Here is a 21,374-nt window from a genome sequence, read left to right as displayed (position 1 = left end):
ACTGTGTTCTGATGTTGCAAAATACACTAATGAATTGGGGCTCAAAGCCGTTTAGGGTATTAGGTGTGTGACAACAAGTAAGTGGATTTTAAATAATTATAGGTCAATTATCAAGTTTCAAGAAGTGGTATTTTTGTCATAAAGGAAAAATGAAATTACTGAAAAAGATATGAAAATTTGGAACAAGAAGATCTTTGGAGATATTAACAGGACAAAACAAACAACAATAGATAAGATAAGATACCTATACCTAGAGGACGAGAGCATATGACTAAATGAAAATAAAAAGAAAGAAAGGAGAATGAGTTATTAGCTGAACTGAAAAGGGTGATTTTTTTTATAAGTCATTAGAAAAACAAAAGGTTTCATAAGTCAATAGAAAAACAAAAGGTTTCATAAGTCAATAGAAAAACAAAAGGAAAGAGTAAGATGATTAAATTGATAAGTGTCATATTTCATTAATATTTTATATTAAAATACAAACACTTGTAGATATTTATTGATAAAATAACTATAATATAATTCCAATTTTTTAAATTTAAATCTTTTTCACATTTTGTGATTCTAATATGAATAAGAACGATTTATTCCTTCAAATTTGTGTTAATTTCAGAATTCTAGGGATAAATAGATGAAAGAGCAAAAGGAGAATATACAAAGATAAAAAGGGAAAGCTGGAACGCTCCAACACTCGTCTAAACTTGCCTAAGCCAGAATCTTCAAGAGGATCTCACCTAAGCAAGCTTAGTCACACCTAGGTGAGATCACTCCAGAGACGTTAGACTTATTTTCGTCCAATTTGCCTAAACGAGCCCAATCACGCCTAAGCGAGAAGTCACTTAGTCCAAGCTCAACTAGGTTAAATATGAGGTGTGAGACACAACCCTAGACATTATTGGGAGAATAAGAGGTGATAGAAAACCCTAGAGGAGACAACCGTTAAGGAAAAACATCATGGATCTTCTTTTCTTACTTTTCATGCTTGTAATGGCCAACATGAGTGGCTAATTCTATCCTTTGGGATTTGGACTAATTTGTTCAAACTATTATGTATTGAGGTAATATTTAAATATAATATCATGTTCTTGATTGATGATTGATATTGTCATTTTATTTGTAATGTTTGTTTTACCATGATTTTGATCCTTAGATTTAACTGAAAAGTAATTTTAAATTTTTGACCTAAATAATAATGCTTAACATATTTTAATGATAGGACTAGATTTGAAATGTTAATTGCTGTCAACATCTAATCGTAATGATAAAGAGTTTTTATAAATATGCTAGGAATCGATTTGTAAGAGACTTTCTTAATAATTTTATATGTGAGAAAACGATATAAATGAGTTTTATATGGGCATCAATATCAATCAAATTATAGAATATTACTATGGTTTAAAAAAAAATAGTAGGAAGGATGAACTCCAATTCCAATTTTTCCAATTGAACCAACAAACTCTTTAACTTGCTTTCTTTACAACTCTTACAATTAAACACAACAAACTATCATTTTGTTTTCTATTTAGTGAATCTTATACTTGATAATTTAACTGTTCCTTTTTTTTTATCGACAAAGAATAAAAAAATTATAGGAGATACTTTAGAGGTATCTCAACCCTTTAACAAACAAAGTCTTTTAGAACTACATCACAGTAGATAACAAGCTAAGACCCAATTCTAGCACCTAAACTTTTCTGCATAAAACTCCAATACATATACACATAATGTTGTATTACAAGCTCAGAAAAACACCATACACCCCTGCCATACACCTCACGGACTTGACCTAAACCTACTGCTGCCCAAGAACACAAAACCACAATAATACATTCCTTAGGGGTTGTTGCACCCATCTTACTCTTCTATTTCTCCCCTGCTCCAAATAGCAACCTCTATGTTCAAAACAACACTCTCAAAACAACATCAAACCCCCTATAACTAACAAGACTTATGGATGAGGTTTCAGATACCAATTTCCACACCAAAGTTTGGTTTTCGTAGGCCTTGAAGGCCCTGGTGATTCTCATCAATTGCAACAACGTCTTTGAGGAATGCCAAAACAAGAACATGTTGTTCTACTTATAGCTATCGATTCCTCTTTAAGCTCCAAGACTTCAACCAATTCAAGCTAAAAATAAAATAAAATTTTGCAGTATTCTGTATTCAAATCTGCACAAAGAGGTTGATCCTTGGTTCTTGGTCATAGTTGGTTACAACAATAAAATTTCCTACTTCCATCTCCACATATAGCTATTCCAACTTCCATTCTATCTTGCCCATTCCTTCCATGTTGCTTCCCTTACTTCTGCAAAGGCACTCATGTACTTCTATTTCTTCATCCTTTCTTCTTATGGACCCAGCTGACTCACCCTTTCTCCCTGTACAAAATAAACATAAACCACATACCTTCCCAACTTCTAGCCAGGACTAAGTCAAACTACCTTCCCACTTTAACGGTTCCTTGTGATTTTGATATTCATTCTTTGGGACAAATTATTACTTCTGACGCGGTACACTTGTCATAAAATAGTCACCAGTTATCCCTAAAAGATTCAAATTCTATACATTATCACTCTTTCATAAATTGGAAAAAAAATGAAAAGTAGCATTAAAGGTGTGAGAGCGCCAAAAGTAGTAAAAGAGGAGACTAAAAACTATTTCAAGGGAAATTTTCAAGGGAAGGGGAAACTGAAAATGAACTTAAATGGTGTGCAAGTACAATCCATTTATGTGGAGGATAACACATTACTCACAAAGTAATTCAAAAAAGAGGAAATACACAAGAGAATATGGGAGTCCCAAAGGGATGTAATGCTTCATTCATAACATTGATCCCAAAGTCTGAGAATCCTCAATCTCTTGAAGAGTATAAACCCATCTCACTTGTAGGTTGTTTGTACAAGATTCTGACAAAAGTGTTATCTAGAAGGATTAAAAAAGTTATTGAGAAGGTGATAGACGGGTCACAATCAGCTTTTTTATCTAATAGAGGATTATTAGATAGTGTCCTTGTTGTGAATGAAGTCATGGATGATTTGAAAAGAAGGAGGAAAAGTGGGGTGGTTGTAAAACTTGACTTCGAAAAGGCTTACGATTCAGTGAGTTGGGAGTTCCTACTGTACATGATGAGTAGATTAGGTTTTTGTGAAAAATGGATACAGTGGATTAGAGCATGCCTTGAATCAACTACTATATCAATATTAGTAAATGGTAGCCCAACAAAAGAATTCAAACCGTCTAGAGGCCTTAAACAAGGGGATCCGATGACACCATTTTTGTTTTTGATTGTTGCACAAGGTCTGGCTGGACTAGTAAAACAAGCGACAAGAAAAAACTTGTTCTCAGGTTTAAAATTCGGGGATAAAAAAGTGGAGGTGAATCTACTACAATTTGTTGATGACACTCTCTTTGTGTGTGAATCAAATGTACAAAATATTTTGAGCATCAAGGCTATGTTAAGATGTTTTGAATTAAGTTCTGGTCTCAAAGTAAACTTCCACAAAAGTAAAATAGGAGCAATTGGAGTAGACAGGTATGAGGTAAAAATGTACTCGGAGATACTTCATTGCAGCCTAATGGATATACCATTCACATACTTAGGCCTACCTATTGGTGGTAATCAGGCTAGGTGCTCCTTTTGGGATCCGGTATTATCGAAGATAAAAAAAAAAGTGTGAAAATGTAAAATAAAGTCACATTATCCATGTGACTTATGAGAGTAGGTGTAGGTGTAGTTTTTAGGAGGTGTCATAGTAGAAAAAAGTCACACCTCTCACGTGACTTGTTTTTTGTGGGAATTTCAAATGAGTTTTATATGAATTTTCCCACCTATTTTCCAGCACCCTCACACTATAAATAGAGGTGTGGGCTTTTGTAAAATTCAGATTGGAAATTGGTAATAGAGAAACTCTACTCAATTTGAGAGAGAATTGTGAGAACTTGTCTTCTCCTTCACCTTGTCTTATCTTGAGTGCATTTGGTTCTCTCAAGTGGCGGCACTAGCTCACTTATCTTGAAGCCTTCACCATCCAAGTGGCGTGATCATCAAAACCAAGTCCTTCATCTCCATAAGTTCCTCTTTCTTTCATCTCCTAGCTCATTTGAATATAAAACATGTCTTAGTTTACTTTTCTAGCATTTTCATTCGGTATTTTAGTTTGTTTCTGAATTTGCTTCGGTTCATCTTCTCCTTGGCTGTTTCCATTTGTTTCTTCTTCATTTCTAGTTGTTTTGTTCGGTTCAATTCTGTTCTTGAGCTTTTTAAACGGTGCTTTTGCTTTTATACACATTTTAATCGGTTCAATTGGCAATAGATGGATCTTCCATATGAGTTTGGTGTTTGGTGCAAGTTTTGGTGAGTTCTTGAAACATAGAACATTGATCCAATTCTATTAAAAGTGCCTAAGCTATCTCCAACTCAAGTTGATTCCATAGAATGTCAAAGAATCATCTCTATCTTGCTAGTGGAATCATATCACATCATATGAGCAGTTGAAACATGGAAGAAAAACCGTGTATCTTGGGCATCGTAGATTTCTAAAGAAATATCATCTATATCGTAGATTGAAAAAAGCTTTTAACGGATACCAAGAACGTGACATTTGTCCCACTCCCTTAAGTGGTGTTGAAATTTATGAAAAAATAAAAAATGTTAATGTGACTTTTGGAAAAATGAAGAAGAAGCAAACTGTGAGTGAAATATATAAGAAGAGATCAATATTTTTTGATCTTCCGTATTGGTGTAAGTTAGATGTCAGACACTGTCTAGGTGTAATGCACGTAGAAAAGAATGTGTGTGACAGTCTAATAGGAACACTTCTGAACATTAAAGGCAAAACAAAGGATGGTGTGAATGCACGTCTGGATTTGATTGAGATGAATATACGAGAGGAATTGGCACCAAGAGAAGTTGGTAAACGTACATACTTGCCTGCAGCGTGTTACACTTTGTCAAAGAAAGAGAAAACAAGTTTTTGTGAATGTCTGAAAGGTGTTAAGGTACCACAAGGCTACTCTTCAAATGTGAAAAGTCTTGTATCTATGAATGATTTAAAACTAATTGGCTTAAAGTCACATGATTGTCACGTTCTAATGCAGCAATTACTACCGGTGGCTCTTCGTGGAATCTTACCAAAAAATGTTAGGCATACAATCACTCGACTATGTTCATTTTTCAATTCCATATGTAGTAAAGAGATTGACTCTCAGAAGTTGGATGAACTTGAAGAAGAAATAATTGTTATCTTATGTCAACTCGAGATGTTTTTTCCTCCATCTTTTTTTGATATTATGGTACACTTGGTTGTTCATCTTGTAAGAGAAATCAAATTGTGTGGGCCAGTTTATATGCGATGGATGTATCCAGTTGAGCGATACATGAAGATTTTGAAGGGATATGTGAAGAATCAATGTCGTCCAGAAGCTTCCATTATTGAAAGATACATTTCAGAACAATCTATTGAGTTTTGTTCCGAGTACATGTCAAAAGCCAAATGTATAGGAGTTCCTGAAAAAGGTTGGCACTCTCGTAGATTCATAAGTAAATCTTCAAAAGGTGTACATGTCATAAGCAAATCTAGAGAAGAGGTTCTGCAAGCACACTTGTATATCTTGAATAACACTAATGAGGTGTTACCATACTTAGATACACACAAAGACATTGTCAAATATAAAAATCCAAGACAATCAGAAAAATGGGTGTTAATTGAGCATAACAAAACATTCATGTCATGGTTTAAGCAACAAATAATGAATGATCCATCAGCATCTGAAACATTAACATGGCATGCAAACGGTCTCAAATTTGATGTTTTATGTTGTTCTGGCTATGAAGTAAATGGTTGTTTTTTTTACACAAAGTCTCGAGATGATAGGAGTACAGTGCAAAATAGCAGAGTCACCTTGGAGGCAGAGTCTATGCAGTTTTCAACTGCAAAGGATCAAAATCCTGTTGTGGGATCAATGCCTTATTATGGTGTCATAGTAGACATTTGGGAAGTTAATTATACCAAGTTTATTGTACCTTTTTTCAAATGCAAGTGGGTTGACAATAAGACTGGTGTCAAAGTTGATGAATCAGGAATGACTTTGGTTGACTTTCGAAAGATAGGTTATCATGACGAACCATTCATAATGGCACATCAAGCTTCCCAAATTTTCTATATCCAAGATCCTACGTCTGACCACTAGTTTGTTGTGCTACATGGAAAAAAACAACATAATGACCCAGAAGATACAAACAATGACATTTGTGAGATTGAATCACTTGCAAGAACGACCATCAATAAAGAGTATGAGGATGTTGTTGATGTTGTACATGCAACTCGAAATGATCATGACAAAGGAATATATATTTGTATGTGCATGTGATTCATGTTTAGTTTTACAATATATAATTTTAATTATATTTCATATTCTTAATGCTTATCATATTCTTGATAACAGGAACATGGCAGATGATAAAGTTTCTCGTTCAAAAACTGGTAGAGGACCTACCAGATTAAAGAATATGTTTAAAAAGATAAATAAAGATGACAAAATACCTTTGTCTATTGATATCCACACTGGTGTGGCCACTGGGCAATATGCAAAGAAATATAGGAGTTATCTCGGAGTACTGTCTCGTGAAAGGATCTATATCTTAACTGAGTCCTGGGATCACGTGACTGACCACGAGAAAAACATGATTTGGCAAGATATTCTGGTATGTAATTGTTTTTACTTTGTTCAATCTAAAGTTCTTTTATACTTTGTTCTTGTTTGTGAACTAATTCTTTCAAATAATGTAGACGCATTACAAGATCCCGAATGTGGAAACCTTGAAAGCGAAGGTTTTTTCTGATGTGGGTGTCAAGTTTCGTCAGTTCAAATCAAAATTGACAACAGATTTTATATATGGTGTAAGGAAAGAAGAAAATCCTTGTACAAAATATGCATCCCTTGATGAAGAAACTTGGCAGCAGTTTGTGCAGATTCGACAAACTGAAAATGGCAGGTTAATATCACTTTTATATTTGAATATAGTTTATATAATGTATTATTAAATTTTGAATGTTATGATAGGAGGTTCGAAACAAAGCAAAAGTCAGTCAGAGACATAATGATACCCCACACTTATTGTCCCGTGGTATTTATAAGTTGTTAGAGCAGAAAATGCTTGAAGAAAAGATTAAAGCACGTTCTACTTCCATTGAGGAAATGAATAGTGTAGATTCTTTGAGGCCTCCATCCCCACCACCCCGACATGAGATGTGGAAGGGTGCCCGTATAAACCCATCAGGGACATGGAGTTCTAAGTCTACAGAACAAACAGTTGAACAAATTGTAAGAAATATCTTTTCTATGTGTTATTTTAAATTCAATGTGTTCAACTTTGACAATTTCTTTTCATTTGTTTTAGGATTCTCTTGCTGAGCAATCAACACAGGGGACTTTTAATCCATGTGGTCGCAATGATATTCTTAATGTTGCTCTCGGATGACCTGAGCACCCTGGATGTGTTCGTGTAGCTGGATATGGGGTTGGGATTCAATCATACTTTGGACATTCATCACATAGCAAGGAACAATCCTCCAATCAACCTAGCCAAGAGTATTTACTTACGTGAGCAGTTAAAGCAGTGGGGAATCTTGGACAATGGGCGAAAGCCCGATCCAGCAATATCGCGTGAGTGAAGAAGGGCAATGCCGCTTGTAAAGCTCTTTCGTCGAGTGCGCGATCATGACAGGACTCGAGGAAGAAGCCCCGGCTAACTCCGTGCCAGCAGCCGCGGTAAGACGGGGGGGGGGGGGGGGCAAGCTGAGGTAACTCAAGAGCTTAGAAAAAGCTTCATGGAGGAGTTTAATGTGCGAATGGAAAGGGAGTTCAAAAAGCGATTGGAGGGTTTAGGAATCTCTCAGCAACCTCCTACTATGGTAGAAGATGAACCACCTCCGCTTCCTATTAAGAAAGTCAGCACTAAAGGGAGTTGTTCGGCGGTTGATCTATCGGGAGATGACTTTGGCTAGCCAATGCGAGTTATATGCTGAGTGTAATTCTTTGACCCGATTCGTTGCCTTGGGTAAGTGTTATGAAGGGGTCACAATGTTACACAATGTGCCTCTTCCTTCTAATTTCATGAAGGTCACAGTGGAGAAGGTCCTTTATGGTGATCTTGCAGTTCCTGTGCCGACATCAGAAGTCACAATTGTAGCAGAGGCATTACATACTTTCGTTGCCTGGCCTAGACATCTCGTCAAACCTATAGACTCTACGGTATATCTTTGCACTAATACTAATAAATTATATATCAGATATATTACATTCTAATTAATTTAAGTATTTGTTTGTTTGTTGATGAGTAGCAGGAACCTAAGACAAAACTGCCTCTAGGAAAGAAGAAAATATTCTCCATTGATGATCCTCTGGCGGCATTGGTGGAAGTTGCTACAGCTTTAGATACAACCGTCTTAGAGATTCCATGGGATGCCAATGTTTTTGGAAGGCATAGTAATCTACCGTTGTACGTTCACATGTCAGATTTGTTGGACCTTGCATCCGGAGATCAAGAGATTAACATAACAGTTCTGCAATTATGGATGATGTAAGTTCAAATATTAAAATCTTTATACTTTATTTATTAAATATATTAGTACTAACTTATTGAAATTTAGGTATCTTTTTGGATTATGCTTGGATGAGGGGAAACACAATATATATGGGTTTTTAAACCCTCAAGTCATTCAATTAATTGGAAACAAGAAGTCGGAAACATAAACATACATCACCACTACCTTAAAGAATGGTGGAAAACAAATTTATTTTGCTCCGTACATCCATGAGTAAGTCCTTATTTATTAAATAAGTGATAATAAATTATTGAAATAAGATAAACTAATTAATTGATTTGTTATATAGGCATCAATGGCAAATATTGATCATATTTGTTCAACATCATACCGCTGGATGGTTTTGCTCCTTGCATAAAAAAACCCCTACCTATTTTAAAAACATTATAGATAGGTACGAAAGTTTCATTTAACATTTATTATTACTTATACATTATATAATGTTATGTATTTTAACATGAAATCTTATTATATTAGTGCTTATTCTGGATATAATATGTTGTGTGGAAGGAGAAGTTCAAACGCACCAAAACTCACTTGGATGTACCTTAAGGTATTTAAAGTATATTTGTTCACTCAATTTAATGTGTTTCACTCACTCATTTAATACATTTATTTTCACATGTAGTGCAACAGGCAATTTGGAAATTATGAGTGTGGTTATTATGTTATGCAGTGGATGTTGACTATTTTGCAAGTTAGAATTAATAAAGGTTGGGATCAGGTATAATACCTCAATACAATAAACACTTTAAAATTTGGGGTTTATTATTCATGCACTAATTTCAAAAAATTTCAAATGTCACAGTTCTTCAACGATCAACACCCGTTAGATTCGGAAGCATTGGAGTATGTGAGAACAACATGGTCAAAGTATTTTGTAACCATGTATAACACTTTAGGATAGATAAATCATTAGAATGACAAACTTTTTCATATATTAGCTAAACTTTTTTGTATAATACTATAATTTGTTGTATGTAATTTTTATATTTAAATTATGATTTTAAATGTTTTGATTTTCTGTTTTTGAAAATTTTATGCAGGTTTGAGATTTTTTTTAAAAACAATTTTTTTTTTCAATTCATACATATTACGACAGTTCCCCTGGAACCGTCTTTAAAGAACCTACTTACAACGACGGTTTAAAAGTCCCTCAAAAAAATTTTAAAGAAAATTCGAAACCATTTATAACGGCGGTTACATCAACCGTTGTGAAAAACCCCCACTTTTTGACGACGGCTCTTCAACTATCGTGAAAAACCTCCAATAATGACGGTTCTGAAACCGTCTTTAAATGTTGATTTTAATCGTCGTTAATATACCTTTTTGTACTAGCGTAATAACTCTTTCTATTAAAATGCATATCAGTTAAAATATCACGATTCGATTGTGACTTGACACATCTTACTTATATCACGGGATAATTGAAGTGTCCTGCAAGTTATTTAAATGACTCACTTGCAAAATTAAGAATCAATAATTCATGAATGTGTCCCTTCCAAAATTAAGAACTAATATTTCATATAATGAAGCATCATCATAGTTTTAGTCATCAAATTGTAAGCATAATTATGGTTTGCCTTACTACTTAATCTTCTAAATCACATGTCTTCTAGTATCCCCTTGTTTTCCAAGGGACAAAGAACCGCAAGTGTAGCATTAAAAAGTTTAACGTTGCCCCTCGATCCCTACTCATTCAAGTTTCGTATTAACTTTTCCTTACTAATTAAGCATCATATATTCCATATCCCTTTTTACTTGCCACTTGCATGGATTCCTTAAAATCTTTATTCAAAAAAGTCTAACCTCAATTTTAAACGTGTAATCACTAAAGTTTGAACCACATATTTACTTCACATACCACCGCCCTCAATCAAATAAAATAAAAACAAGTTTCTTAAACTAGGTTTTACTCCAAACAAGTATTTTCTTGGTAACATTTATGAGAAGAATGTCTTAGCATCCACACATAAGATAACAACATAATGTAATCAATGCTATATTTTATCATCTTTGATTTTTCATTTGACCGACCCAACTCCATTTATAATTTTATTTTCAATCCTATTCATGTGATGTGATGTGAAGAACTCTATTTAAGCATCACACCCCATTGCCATTTTCATCAACCAAAATCTCCTTTATACCTTTGAAAGCTCTCTGCCATTAGGCTCACAGCTAACCGAAAGCTTTACTTGAGACTCAACTTTGACATGGCACAACTCAACCTCACATTGTTTGTTGTTTTCCTCTCTCTCTTATTCTCATTTCTTGCTGCCCCAGTTGAGCCATCATCATTGACAAGGCACAGAAATCCTAAAACAATGGCCTACATAGAGTCCTCTTGCAATGGCACCCTCTATCCCAATCTCTGCATCCGTTGTCTAGCACAATATGCCAAATCCTCCTTAAATGGCCCACAACACTTGGCTCAACATGCCCTCTCAGTGAGCCTCTCTAGGGCAGTCCAAACAAAAGGGTACCTTTTGAAAGTGGCAAAGGAACTTCAAGCCATCAAGAGCAACAAAAGAGAGTACCTAACAGTGCAAGATTGTGTGAACCAAATCACTGATAGTGTGGAACAAATAAGCCAAGCCATGAAAGAACTACGTAGGTTCAACCAGCATGGATCAAGCATGAATGATAAGATGTTGTGGCACATAAGCAATGTTGAAACATGGGTGAGCACTGCTTTGACAGATGCTAGTAGTTGTGTGTACTCATTTCCTGGGCATAGGATGAGTAAGAGAATGGCTTCTATTAAGGTTAAGGCCATGAATGTTGCACAAGTTACAAGTAATGCTCTTTTCTTGTTTCATAGATATGCATCTACCTACCAGAAAGCCACAATGACCACCAATAATTCCTAAACCTAACTTGCTTTATCTTTTTACCACCCATTGTTTGTTCATGTGTATGATACACATTTTTTTTCTTTGGGTAGGTTATGATTCCTGTTAATTTTTGGTGTAATCATGATATTAAAAAATTAATCTCATCATTGTTTATGTTTATTTGTGTTATTAGCAATTTGTTATTGGTTATCAGGGTCAAGTTTAGACAAGTGATCAAGGCCTGCACATGAAGGGAGAGTTTTCCTGAAGGCTTCGAATATTATTTGACAAATTATGTGTTTATATAAAAATGAGTTTCATTTTTATTTAATATTTATTTAAGAAAAAACACTACCAACTTCTCCAATAAAACATTTATGACTTATAATATCATGAAAGTTTATATAGAATTTTCACTAATTAATAGAAACCCATGTTTAGAGATCAAAATAATTAGTTGCAATAATAACTAAATTAGAAACAATTTTATAAACTAAAAAAAATAGTTTCTAAATTATTTTCTATTATTGTGAAATAATTTCTAAATTGGTATCTAATTAGCTACCAAGGTTTTAACTACCAATTATTTATATTCTAAATTTGGTAGCAAAAACCTTAGTTGCTAATTAGATATCAATTTAGATAACAATAATAAAAACTAATTTAGAAACCAAAAATTTATTTAGTCTCTAAAATAGTTTTTAATTTAGTCACTATAACAACTAATTATTTTTTGTCTCTAAAATTAGCTTTGATTTCATGATTTTCTTGTAGTGTTTCTGATTTGACAAGAAAAACTAGTTTGATATTAATTATAATTTTTATTAATGATGTGATTAATTATTTGCTAAAGAATGAAATATATCTTTATTATTTTCATCAAGCTTAATTAAGTTTTAAAAATCTCAATTTGAATATTTTGAAAGGAATTTCTATTAAAACTTCTTGGTTTTTGAATATTTAAAATATTTTTATTTTCACCTAAATATATTTTTAGTATGATTTTATCAACGAGATGACGTTGTTATTTTTATCTTTTTATTTCTAATTTGTTCATTAACTCGTGTATTTTCTCTTCAATTTCTTCGAACTCGCCACTCAATTTACTTTCCAAAGGAAATGAGTTTTCAAAAAAAGAAAGAAGTAAGGTGAAAGAGATACTAATACTAATACAATCACCTCATTTTATTACCTCATACTAATACTAATACTAATCCATGAATAAAAACAATCACCTCATTTTATTAATAAGAATCAACGAAAAATACTAATACGAAAATAAAAATATATTAAACACTCAACTAAAAGAAAGTTTTTAAGAGAGATTAAATTAAAAATATTAATATATAAGACGGTACGAATTAGAATTTAATTAAGTTTTTCCATTGGTAGAAAAATATTTTAGGAGTAATTGACTAATGCTATATTATATTAGCTGGCAAAAGTAAATTTAAGCAAAAGAAAACATTGCAATGAAAGGAGAGTTATTCTTAACGTAGGAATGGGAACATAAATAGCATGTTGACATTAGTTCTCAAGTGCATTAGTTCATTATATTGTTGTAGTAATAATTATTAATAAAAATAGGTTTTGAAAACTCTTCTATTATTCATGGTCAACACCATCTTAGAAGTGGTGGTCTTTACTCAGAATAATAATTAATACAATAACAATTCTTTTTGAAAAGCACTTCATTACATATATACTTATAATAATATAATCATAATCTGGTTATGTTGGAAGTATATTTATAATCTTATACATTATATCGGAAAACTATAGTTATATTTAATTTTGTGTATAAAATGTAGCAAGAAATAATAAGGAACCGATAGTGGGAGAAACAGAAAGACATACATGGATGAGCATGGCCAAATCCAATTATTGGTTCAGATTTCAATTTGAAAATAAACTCTATTATTTTAATAACTTTTTAAAAGTATAAACTCTTAAAGTGTCTTTATCTAAAATATCATATTCTTAAGCACACTACAAAATATCAAACATGAATATAATTTCTATTTGCACACACTTCTTTATAAAGAATTTTAAAAAACAAAAAGAAATTTTTTCTCAATGATTTACAGAAAAGAGAAAAATGAGTTGAAAAGGTCAAGAAAGAAAAAGATAAAATAAATAATTTTACAAGTTAAGAACAACCCATAATTTCTAACTTTATATTTTTCAACTGATGGGAAATTTTATTTCATTTTTTTATTATCCCCTTCTAGAAATACTTAAATATCAATACTTAAATACTTTTGTTACTTAAAAATTTTAGAAAACTATTATACAAAGTGCTACTAAATGAACAGGCAAAAACAATAGCATGTTGCATTGACATACTTTTCAATGTTTTACCCAATTGCATATAATATATGATCTTTGGAAACATGCCTCTAATGATGGAAACGAAGAACAGACAAATAGAAGTACAATAATTAAATTTCTACAAAACATTAACCCAAAAATGTGGTAATTAAGACCTGGTGGTCAAAACTTGGTTAAGACATTATTATTGTCTTAATTACCAAAGCATAGAAATAACACAAGGCAAAATTGTTGAATTAATTTTCTTCGATTACATAAAAATATCCTTGATCATACTTTTCACCTAAACTCAATTGAATTTTTCTTGTTTTTTTGTATACCTTACAATCACGATGATACCAAAACCAGATAAATACTTCCTATATTTTAACACTGAGCATCTGTCCCCATAATACTGATTCACCCAATTATGAATTTAGCCAAGGAAAAACATTTGGTGATGTCTGCAACCTCCCTGTTAAGACTTCAACACCAGTATCTGTCACCTAATTATCATGAAAACCATGAACTATATTAGATAGCTTCAATCATCTAAAAATAGTCATCATCTACTAATCTATACTTCAGAGACCAAATATAAGTCTAAATTAAAATCACTAATTCACTGACCAAAACAAAGATAGACAAGCCACCATGGTTTTAAATAGCAGTGTAATTAAAACATAGATATTTTGCATAAGATTATTGGTTTGAACCTACATTATTATACCAAAAAAAATTAAACCTACATTGTACCAAGACATTGTTTGGTATCCTAATAGTTTGCAAAGGCTTAGTTGCACATTATAAAAGTTACATGCTTATATCACATCAATATCATTAACATTGTATATAAAGGTGACAAAGTAAAGAACTAGTGGTTACTGAAAATTCCAACCAAAGTTTAAAATTATGATGATTTTCTCTAATTATTTATCACCTTTCAGCTCATCAAGACTCTGTTTAAATCGGCAGGAAAAAATGAAGAGAATGGCCAGACTACTGTAATAGGACTCAGAAAACAAAAATGCACTTACCAGCAGAGTGTGCTCAAATTGAGCACTTCGTTTACCATCAGCAGTAACAGCAGTCCATCCGTCAGGCCACATGCGATCGCGCCAGACACCTATTAAAAAAATAAAATTAGAATTGTTGCATGTGTTCATCAGTTATCTGTTTTAAGTGATTTTAGAAAGTGTAGGTATACCAGCATTGATCATTGGTTCAATTGTAAAAGTTTGTCCAGCCTTCATCACACCAACTGCTTTATTTCCTGTAAGTGGTTAAGGTGTATACATTCTACATGTTCTGTTTCTACTTTCTAGCCATCTTTGTTCTTTATTGCAAGGATAGAAAGCTAGAGGTGCATATTGAATGTTTCTAGGAAGTGATGGTATGTGCAAGAGGATTGTCAATAGAAAGTGAATGTCTAACATCAATAGAACAATTTCTAGTTTTGCAAGCCCTTATAACTACGAAAACAATTGCTCACTTTATATTAATAAATTTATATACTGTGCTGAACGATAAGATCAAACATCAGAGGATGCAAAAAACAATTTCCAAAAATGCATTCCAATACCCTGCAGTGCTTAAAAACTAAGGAAGGATACTTGCATAATGAGGAATGTTTGGTGCACAATGGAAGAGCTCCCCAATTCCATGACCACAATATGATTTTACCTAAGGGGCCAAGGAAAAAATGGATAAGGAACAGATGATAAGAATTCACTATAGTGAACTAATAAAAATAAATAGATTAAGAAAATAAAGCATCAAAAAGTAAAAAATTACCACTGAGAAGCCAGACATTGAAGCATGACGATTAATAACTTCACCAATTTCACGGAATCGTATCCCAGGTTTAACTGAATTTAGCCGAAAAAAGGAGAATCAGGATCCCATAGTTTAAATTATTAAAATATTATATACATTTTAATTATATAAGTATTTTAAACCAAAAAAAAAACACAATAGAATCAGAATGCAAAATGCATACTTGTATGGTCATTCGTAATCATCAATTATTAATACTTTCAATGCATATTTATCTACAACATATCAAGTAGCTAATACATGATTCACTACTTACTCAACATGTTCTGATGTCCTATGGTTAGATGGTTTATTACATTAAAATTTGGGATTTAGGAGATAGGACCAAATCAACAATTTTAAGACCAAATTTGTAATTTTGTTTATGAATAACAAATTTTAAGATACACATCAGACAAAAAAACAAACAAGAGATCCATGACTGTTATAATGATTCAAAAAATTCAATTATATTTGAAACTTAAACAAGACACAGAAATTTCAGAATTGAAATCAAATGGGATATATACCAATGGATATTGCCTTCTCCAAACACTCATAAGTGCATTTAACTAGTTGGCGAGACTCTTCATCAACATTTCCAACAAAGTATGTTTCATTGAGATCACCTGCATAACAATTAACAAAATTAACCAATAATCGATTTATAAACTTAAAGGGAACTGTGAAGCATATACATGCTAAGCAACTTACCATGAACACCTTTATAGTACACAGTGACATCAACATTTACAATGTCACCATCCTCAAGCTTCCTGCACAATGACTATATTATAAAGAGAATATCTCAAGTTTAACCTTATCATGCCTCAGTGAGTCAGTGGCACTTAGACTGATCAAGTCTCAAGTACCACGGAAGCACCAGTCAGGAAAGTTAGTTTACAATAATTACAGCCACAAGAAAAACTGAATACTGACAACAAAGAAAAACCACAGTATGAATAGATTTGAAAGGCCACAGCAAACTCTACCTTGCATCAGGGATTCCATGGCATATTACTTCATTAACTGACCTGTTATATAGTGCAAATTTCACTCTTAAAATATACCTAGACAATATGAGAAAAATATGACATTACAGAAGAAAAGTACCTACGTGCAGCAAGATTTAGGAAAGAAATGGTAATTGAGAGGCGATGGATATCCACCTGCAAAGGTAAAAAGTAAAAAAAAAATATTATCACCAATGACTATCTGTAATAAACAAAACACAATGACATCAAGAAACTCAAGGAACCACGGTAGTTGATTCGTGATACATTTATGTATCAGAGAGCTTATATTTTGAATCGGGAATCGTTTGGTGAATAGTAAGATTCATAAACATTTAAACAATATAACATATAAATATGTAAAGATATAATTAATAATATCAACCACATTAACGAGTGATTGTATAACCCGGCATATTAGGTTAATGTTATAATGATTGGATTGGGCTGGGTGTATGGCCCAACTCCTTTGTTAAATGGAAAAAAAATATTTGGGCTGATAAATGTTTGGCCCAAGGAGAATAAGAAAGAAAGAGACAACATTAGGGTTGTCTTCTCTCATATGCACAGCTGCCTCTTCATTTTCCATGGGCGTTGTCGCTACCGCTGCCTCTTTGTTTTCGCATGGGCTCCTCTACACACTAAAGAAACCCTTCATGGCAAATGGAGCAAGGAAGAGCAAGAATTGGTATGTATCTCTTCTAGCTCACAGTAAAATTAATCAGGTTAGGGTTTTTTCAAACCGGGTCATGCAACCCCACCCATTTTGGAGTGAGACCCAAATCCACGATTCAGGCTAAGTTTCTTGTTAGAATTGCGATTCCAAGTGTGATACGAACGACACATCACTGATTTAGGGGCACAAACAAGTTTTCCTACTATATATATCGTGGGGAACGATACATCACTGATTTAGGGGCACAAACAAGTTTTCCTACTATATATATCGTGGGGGCTGCAAATCGTATCGCAAATCATGTATCCTGCGATACTTACAACCATGCAAGGAGCCATCTTGGAAACAGAATTACAACAAGGCCTACTCTCAGTGTAATGCTCATCACTTTTCCAGGACTATGCATTTCTGGTAAGCAGAGAGATTGGCCCCCTATTTTCGATGAAAGTAAATTTCTTTTTCCTATAATAGATTATTGGAATGAATAGTACAACAAAAGGAGGAAGGGGGAAAGAATGCAATTCTTTCAAAGTTTTACACAGCATTACAGAGATATTTCTCTGTATTCTACAATAAATTATTAGATCCCTAAATAACAGGAAATACATACTCAACACTAACCAGATAGAGTAATGCCAACATTTTCTATACAAGAAAATAAAATGCACAACATACATCAGGGAAATGAGATAAATTATAAAGATTAGAAGACCCGACACAGCACCCTTCTACTCCAGATTTCCAATTTCTTAAAGAGAGTTTCGAAAAAGAAAAGGATTATTTTCCCAAAAGTAATTCATCCCAAACTTGTATTTAATTTAGGTATTGCAATATTACTATTTGCATGCATGTTTTAAAAAGAAAATGCAAAAGATATTATAAATAGATACTGAGTATTTATTTAGGGTTTATATATTTATTTATAAATAGAAAAATAGACTGCTAATTTGAAGCATCTTAGCTTCATTCATTGATTGATAAATTAACTAAAACTCAATAACTAAAGCTGGTAAATTTTGAAGTGTGTTAAAATGAAATCACTAAAATTAGCACCTGCAGCAATAGTTGCCTCATGAACAACTCTATCAATCTCATCAGTCGTCACACCGGGCTGAATAATACGAGCAGCTGCATCCAACACCTCCCTCGCAATCTACAAAGTATAAATCAATTCACAATTAATGAGACCCTAAAGTTTACACAAACACAAAATAGAAAATAAACAACTATGTAAAAGACCTTCCATCACCAAAGTTTACTCATATTAAACAGCTCCTCAATTTGTCACTGAATTCAAAAACATGATTTTTTAAGTAATTTTTCTATTTTCTGACATTTATAAATACATAGTATTAGTTATTTAACTAATATAAAAAAAAAAATCAGTAAAACAGTCATCCTACTACCCAGTATCCTGCTATCGCATTTTAAGATATGATAGTCTGTTGTTCTACGCCACTATATGATTTATAACTATGACAGAGATGGCAGGCAGACAGGTAAAAAATCATCCTATTAGAAAATCTACAGAGACAAAGAGTAGCAAGGAACTTACCCGACAAGTTTCCCTCATTCTCTCAATTTGATCTGGAGACTTAACCTACACATTAATTCAAGTTAGAATGTAGAATAAAAAGAATAAAGAAAATGTCCAATTCGATCTTTCATTTCATAATAAATCATCTACTCGTGTATTGTAAAATTACCCACCTCAACAGTATGTTGCAGACCACTATTGGGCTCAATTTTGGGAATTCCCTAGAAGTTAAACACCAAAAGAAATAAAAACAATTCAGCAACCAATGGACCCTCCTCTAAGTAATCAAAAGATAACTTCCAAAGGTATTTAAGCAAAATAAGTTAAATCAGGGAAGACACTAAGCATTTAAATAGGAAGAATTCGGATAACTTACATCATCAGCCCAATCTGGTTTATCTATTTGATCTGAGACAAACCGTTTAATAGAAATGGGATATGGCCGCAGTGATCTAGCAAGAGCAAAAGTTAAATTTTGGTTTCAACAATTAAACAAATAATTAGCAGTAAGAATTAATGAAAAGAAGGGGAACAATGAACAATCACAAAAGGCCTCTGAAATGGAAAAACGAGAAATATCATTTCTGATAACGAACACAAGAACTAGTATTATTTAAATTGTGGGGATTTGAATGTTTATAGTATGAAGATATTCAAAGCCCTACCCGGTCCAATCAAAGTAAGGAAGCTTTGGTGTTCGAGACTGCCCTCTCTTCAAACAATATAGCCAACCTTCACCAAGTGAGCCTGAATTTTGTGTGTCAGGTGATGATAGTTTTGCCTTCAGATGCACTGATTTGTGCGAGCTCCATGAAGACTTGAAACATTCCTGAGAGCTGTCAAAAGATATCAAAATTGGATCAAGTATAAAGGATATGAAGACTGTGAGAAGTAAATTTCAGCAATAATAAGTATCTAAAAATTCACTGTTCTCTCATTAGCAACCAGGGTCAACCACAATTTCTACATGGTGCCATCTGGGGCAACAATGGCATCCCCTTCACTACAGTGGTTTTGGGACTAGCTGCTATCTGGTATGTAAAACACTAATGGCATTCTTTGATAAACATAGAATACTGGTATTATATTCCATGAAGATTATGAAGACAATTAGCACTTATAGGAACCAGAAGGGCCATTTATCACTTTCAAAATATTTAAAGAACTGAAGTCTTGTGTAGAATGACTTTCTAAAAAACTAAACAGAAAAAAACACCTTCACAACTCCCGTAAATTTACTCTAAAAGACTAGCATTAAGTGGCTATATCAAATTATATCAGTCCACTGAGACTCAATGCATGTTGGGTTTAAAATGTCCAAAAAGAGGATCCAAGTGAAGCCAGAGTCTATTTGTGTGTTTGGTCCCATGATTTAGATGTGGTTTCTCAAGTTTACTGGAAGCTAGTAGTTATTCATACCTTCCACGTGGTTTTTCACTTTTTAACAGTTGTCCAAACACATATTATATTTGATTTAGCATAAATATAATAATTCACAAATTAAAGACACCGGTACAAACACACTGTCCATCAATGACAGCAGAAAAACAAAGGATTTCGAAATGCAAATATAACAGGCAAAGTAGGAAGAGTCACAAACCAGAAGGCCGAACCTTCGCGTGGAAGCTTCAACTCCATGCATTTTGGGCACCTGAGGTAAAAAAGAGAAAAATTAAATTAAAAATATCCCCTTCACGTATTCTTTATCATCATCACACCAAACCATAATCACCCAATTGCAAGATCACCATAAACAACCCGAAGATTGCTTCTTTTTCACCATCTCTATTGATCAAAACCACCAGCATATCAATGCAACACTTTTGGGTAAAGGAAAACATCAAATTTACAAGCTGCCAGCAGCAGCAAAAACAACAACTTATGCTAAAACCATGAAACCCTCTTTTGATCAATGCCAAAAGCTAAGACCTTGCCACATATCAATTACAAAAACATACAATCCAAAACAATTTAAATTAAAAAAAAAAAGTGGCCACAGTTATGCTACTAGTGAGCAGCTATAAACAACAGAGAGAGAGAGAGAGGAAAGAGTACTGAAGATTGGCGGGTTTTCCACAGTTAGCGCAAGAGAGGGTGTTTACGGGCACATCAGATTCACCAGCCATCGATTGCAAAGAGCTCAAACTTAGGGTTGCTGAGGAAGGAACAGAGAATGAAACAATTAACGGTGGAGAGAGGAAACATTTTATAACTTCGTGTTGGGGCTTTTGCTTCCTGCACCCACTCAATTCTAACCTGCACCCAATGAACTTTTGAAATTCCAAAATTTTCCTTCATTTTGAAATTGAATTTGGTAAATACACCTTAAATTTCGAAATTTATAATAAAATTATCTGGATTCTTGAAAGTGCATTAGTTTGATATTTTTATTTACTTTCCTAAGAATATTGGAAATGTAAACAATCATAAATTCAGATATTAACACTGTTGAATGTTATATTGCTTACTTTCAAAATTATATCCACAGTAAATTTTAATGAACTTATAAATTTTTATACTAATAATATACCAAAATTGAACTACATGTTTTTGTAAGCACTTTCTCATCTAAATTGTTCT

General features: G+C 33.1%; 2 protein-coding genes across 2 annotated transcripts; one reads left to right on the top strand and one right to left on the bottom strand.

The window, feature by feature from the left end:
• The first annotated feature begins 10,746 nt into the window (after window positions 1–10,746).
• On the top strand, window positions 10,747–11,623 carry LOC137818848 (pectinesterase inhibitor 9-like). Its single transcript, XM_068622477.1, has one exon. The coding sequence runs from the start codon at window positions 10,823–10,825 to the stop codon at window positions 11,477–11,479; it is 657 nt and encodes a 218-aa protein (XP_068478578.1). The 5' UTR covers window positions 10,747–10,822; the 3' UTR covers window positions 11,480–11,623.
• A 2,364-nt stretch (window positions 11,624–13,987) lies between these two features.
• On the bottom strand, window positions 13,988–20,991 carry LOC137818098 (methionine aminopeptidase 1A-like). Its single transcript, XM_068621326.1, has 16 exons — window positions 20,850–20,991; window positions 20,395–20,445; window positions 19,460–19,630; window positions 19,171–19,246; window positions 18,968–19,015; window positions 18,813–18,857; window positions 18,311–18,410; window positions 16,686–16,737; window positions 16,561–16,602; window positions 16,283–16,344; window positions 16,099–16,197; window positions 15,548–15,621; window positions 15,367–15,436; window positions 14,961–15,026; window positions 14,791–14,879; window positions 13,988–14,259 (listed from the first exon to the last, which is right to left on the bottom strand). The coding sequence occupies exons 1-16, from the start codon at window positions 20,918–20,920 to the stop codon at window positions 14,182–14,184; spliced, it is 1,194 nt and encodes a 397-aa protein (XP_068477427.1). The 5' UTR covers window positions 20,921–20,991; the 3' UTR covers window positions 13,988–14,181.
• Window positions 20,992–21,374: the final 383 nt, after the last annotated feature.

This window comes from Phaseolus vulgaris, chromosome 10 (genome assembly GCF_000499845.2).
Source record: "Phaseolus vulgaris cultivar G19833 chromosome 10, P. vulgaris v2.0, whole genome shotgun sequence".
Taxonomy (NCBI): Eukaryota; Viridiplantae; Streptophyta; class Magnoliopsida; order Fabales; family Fabaceae; genus Phaseolus; species Phaseolus vulgaris.
Note: the sequence above shows the minus strand (reverse complement) of the source record. Positions and strands in the feature narration are given on the sequence as shown.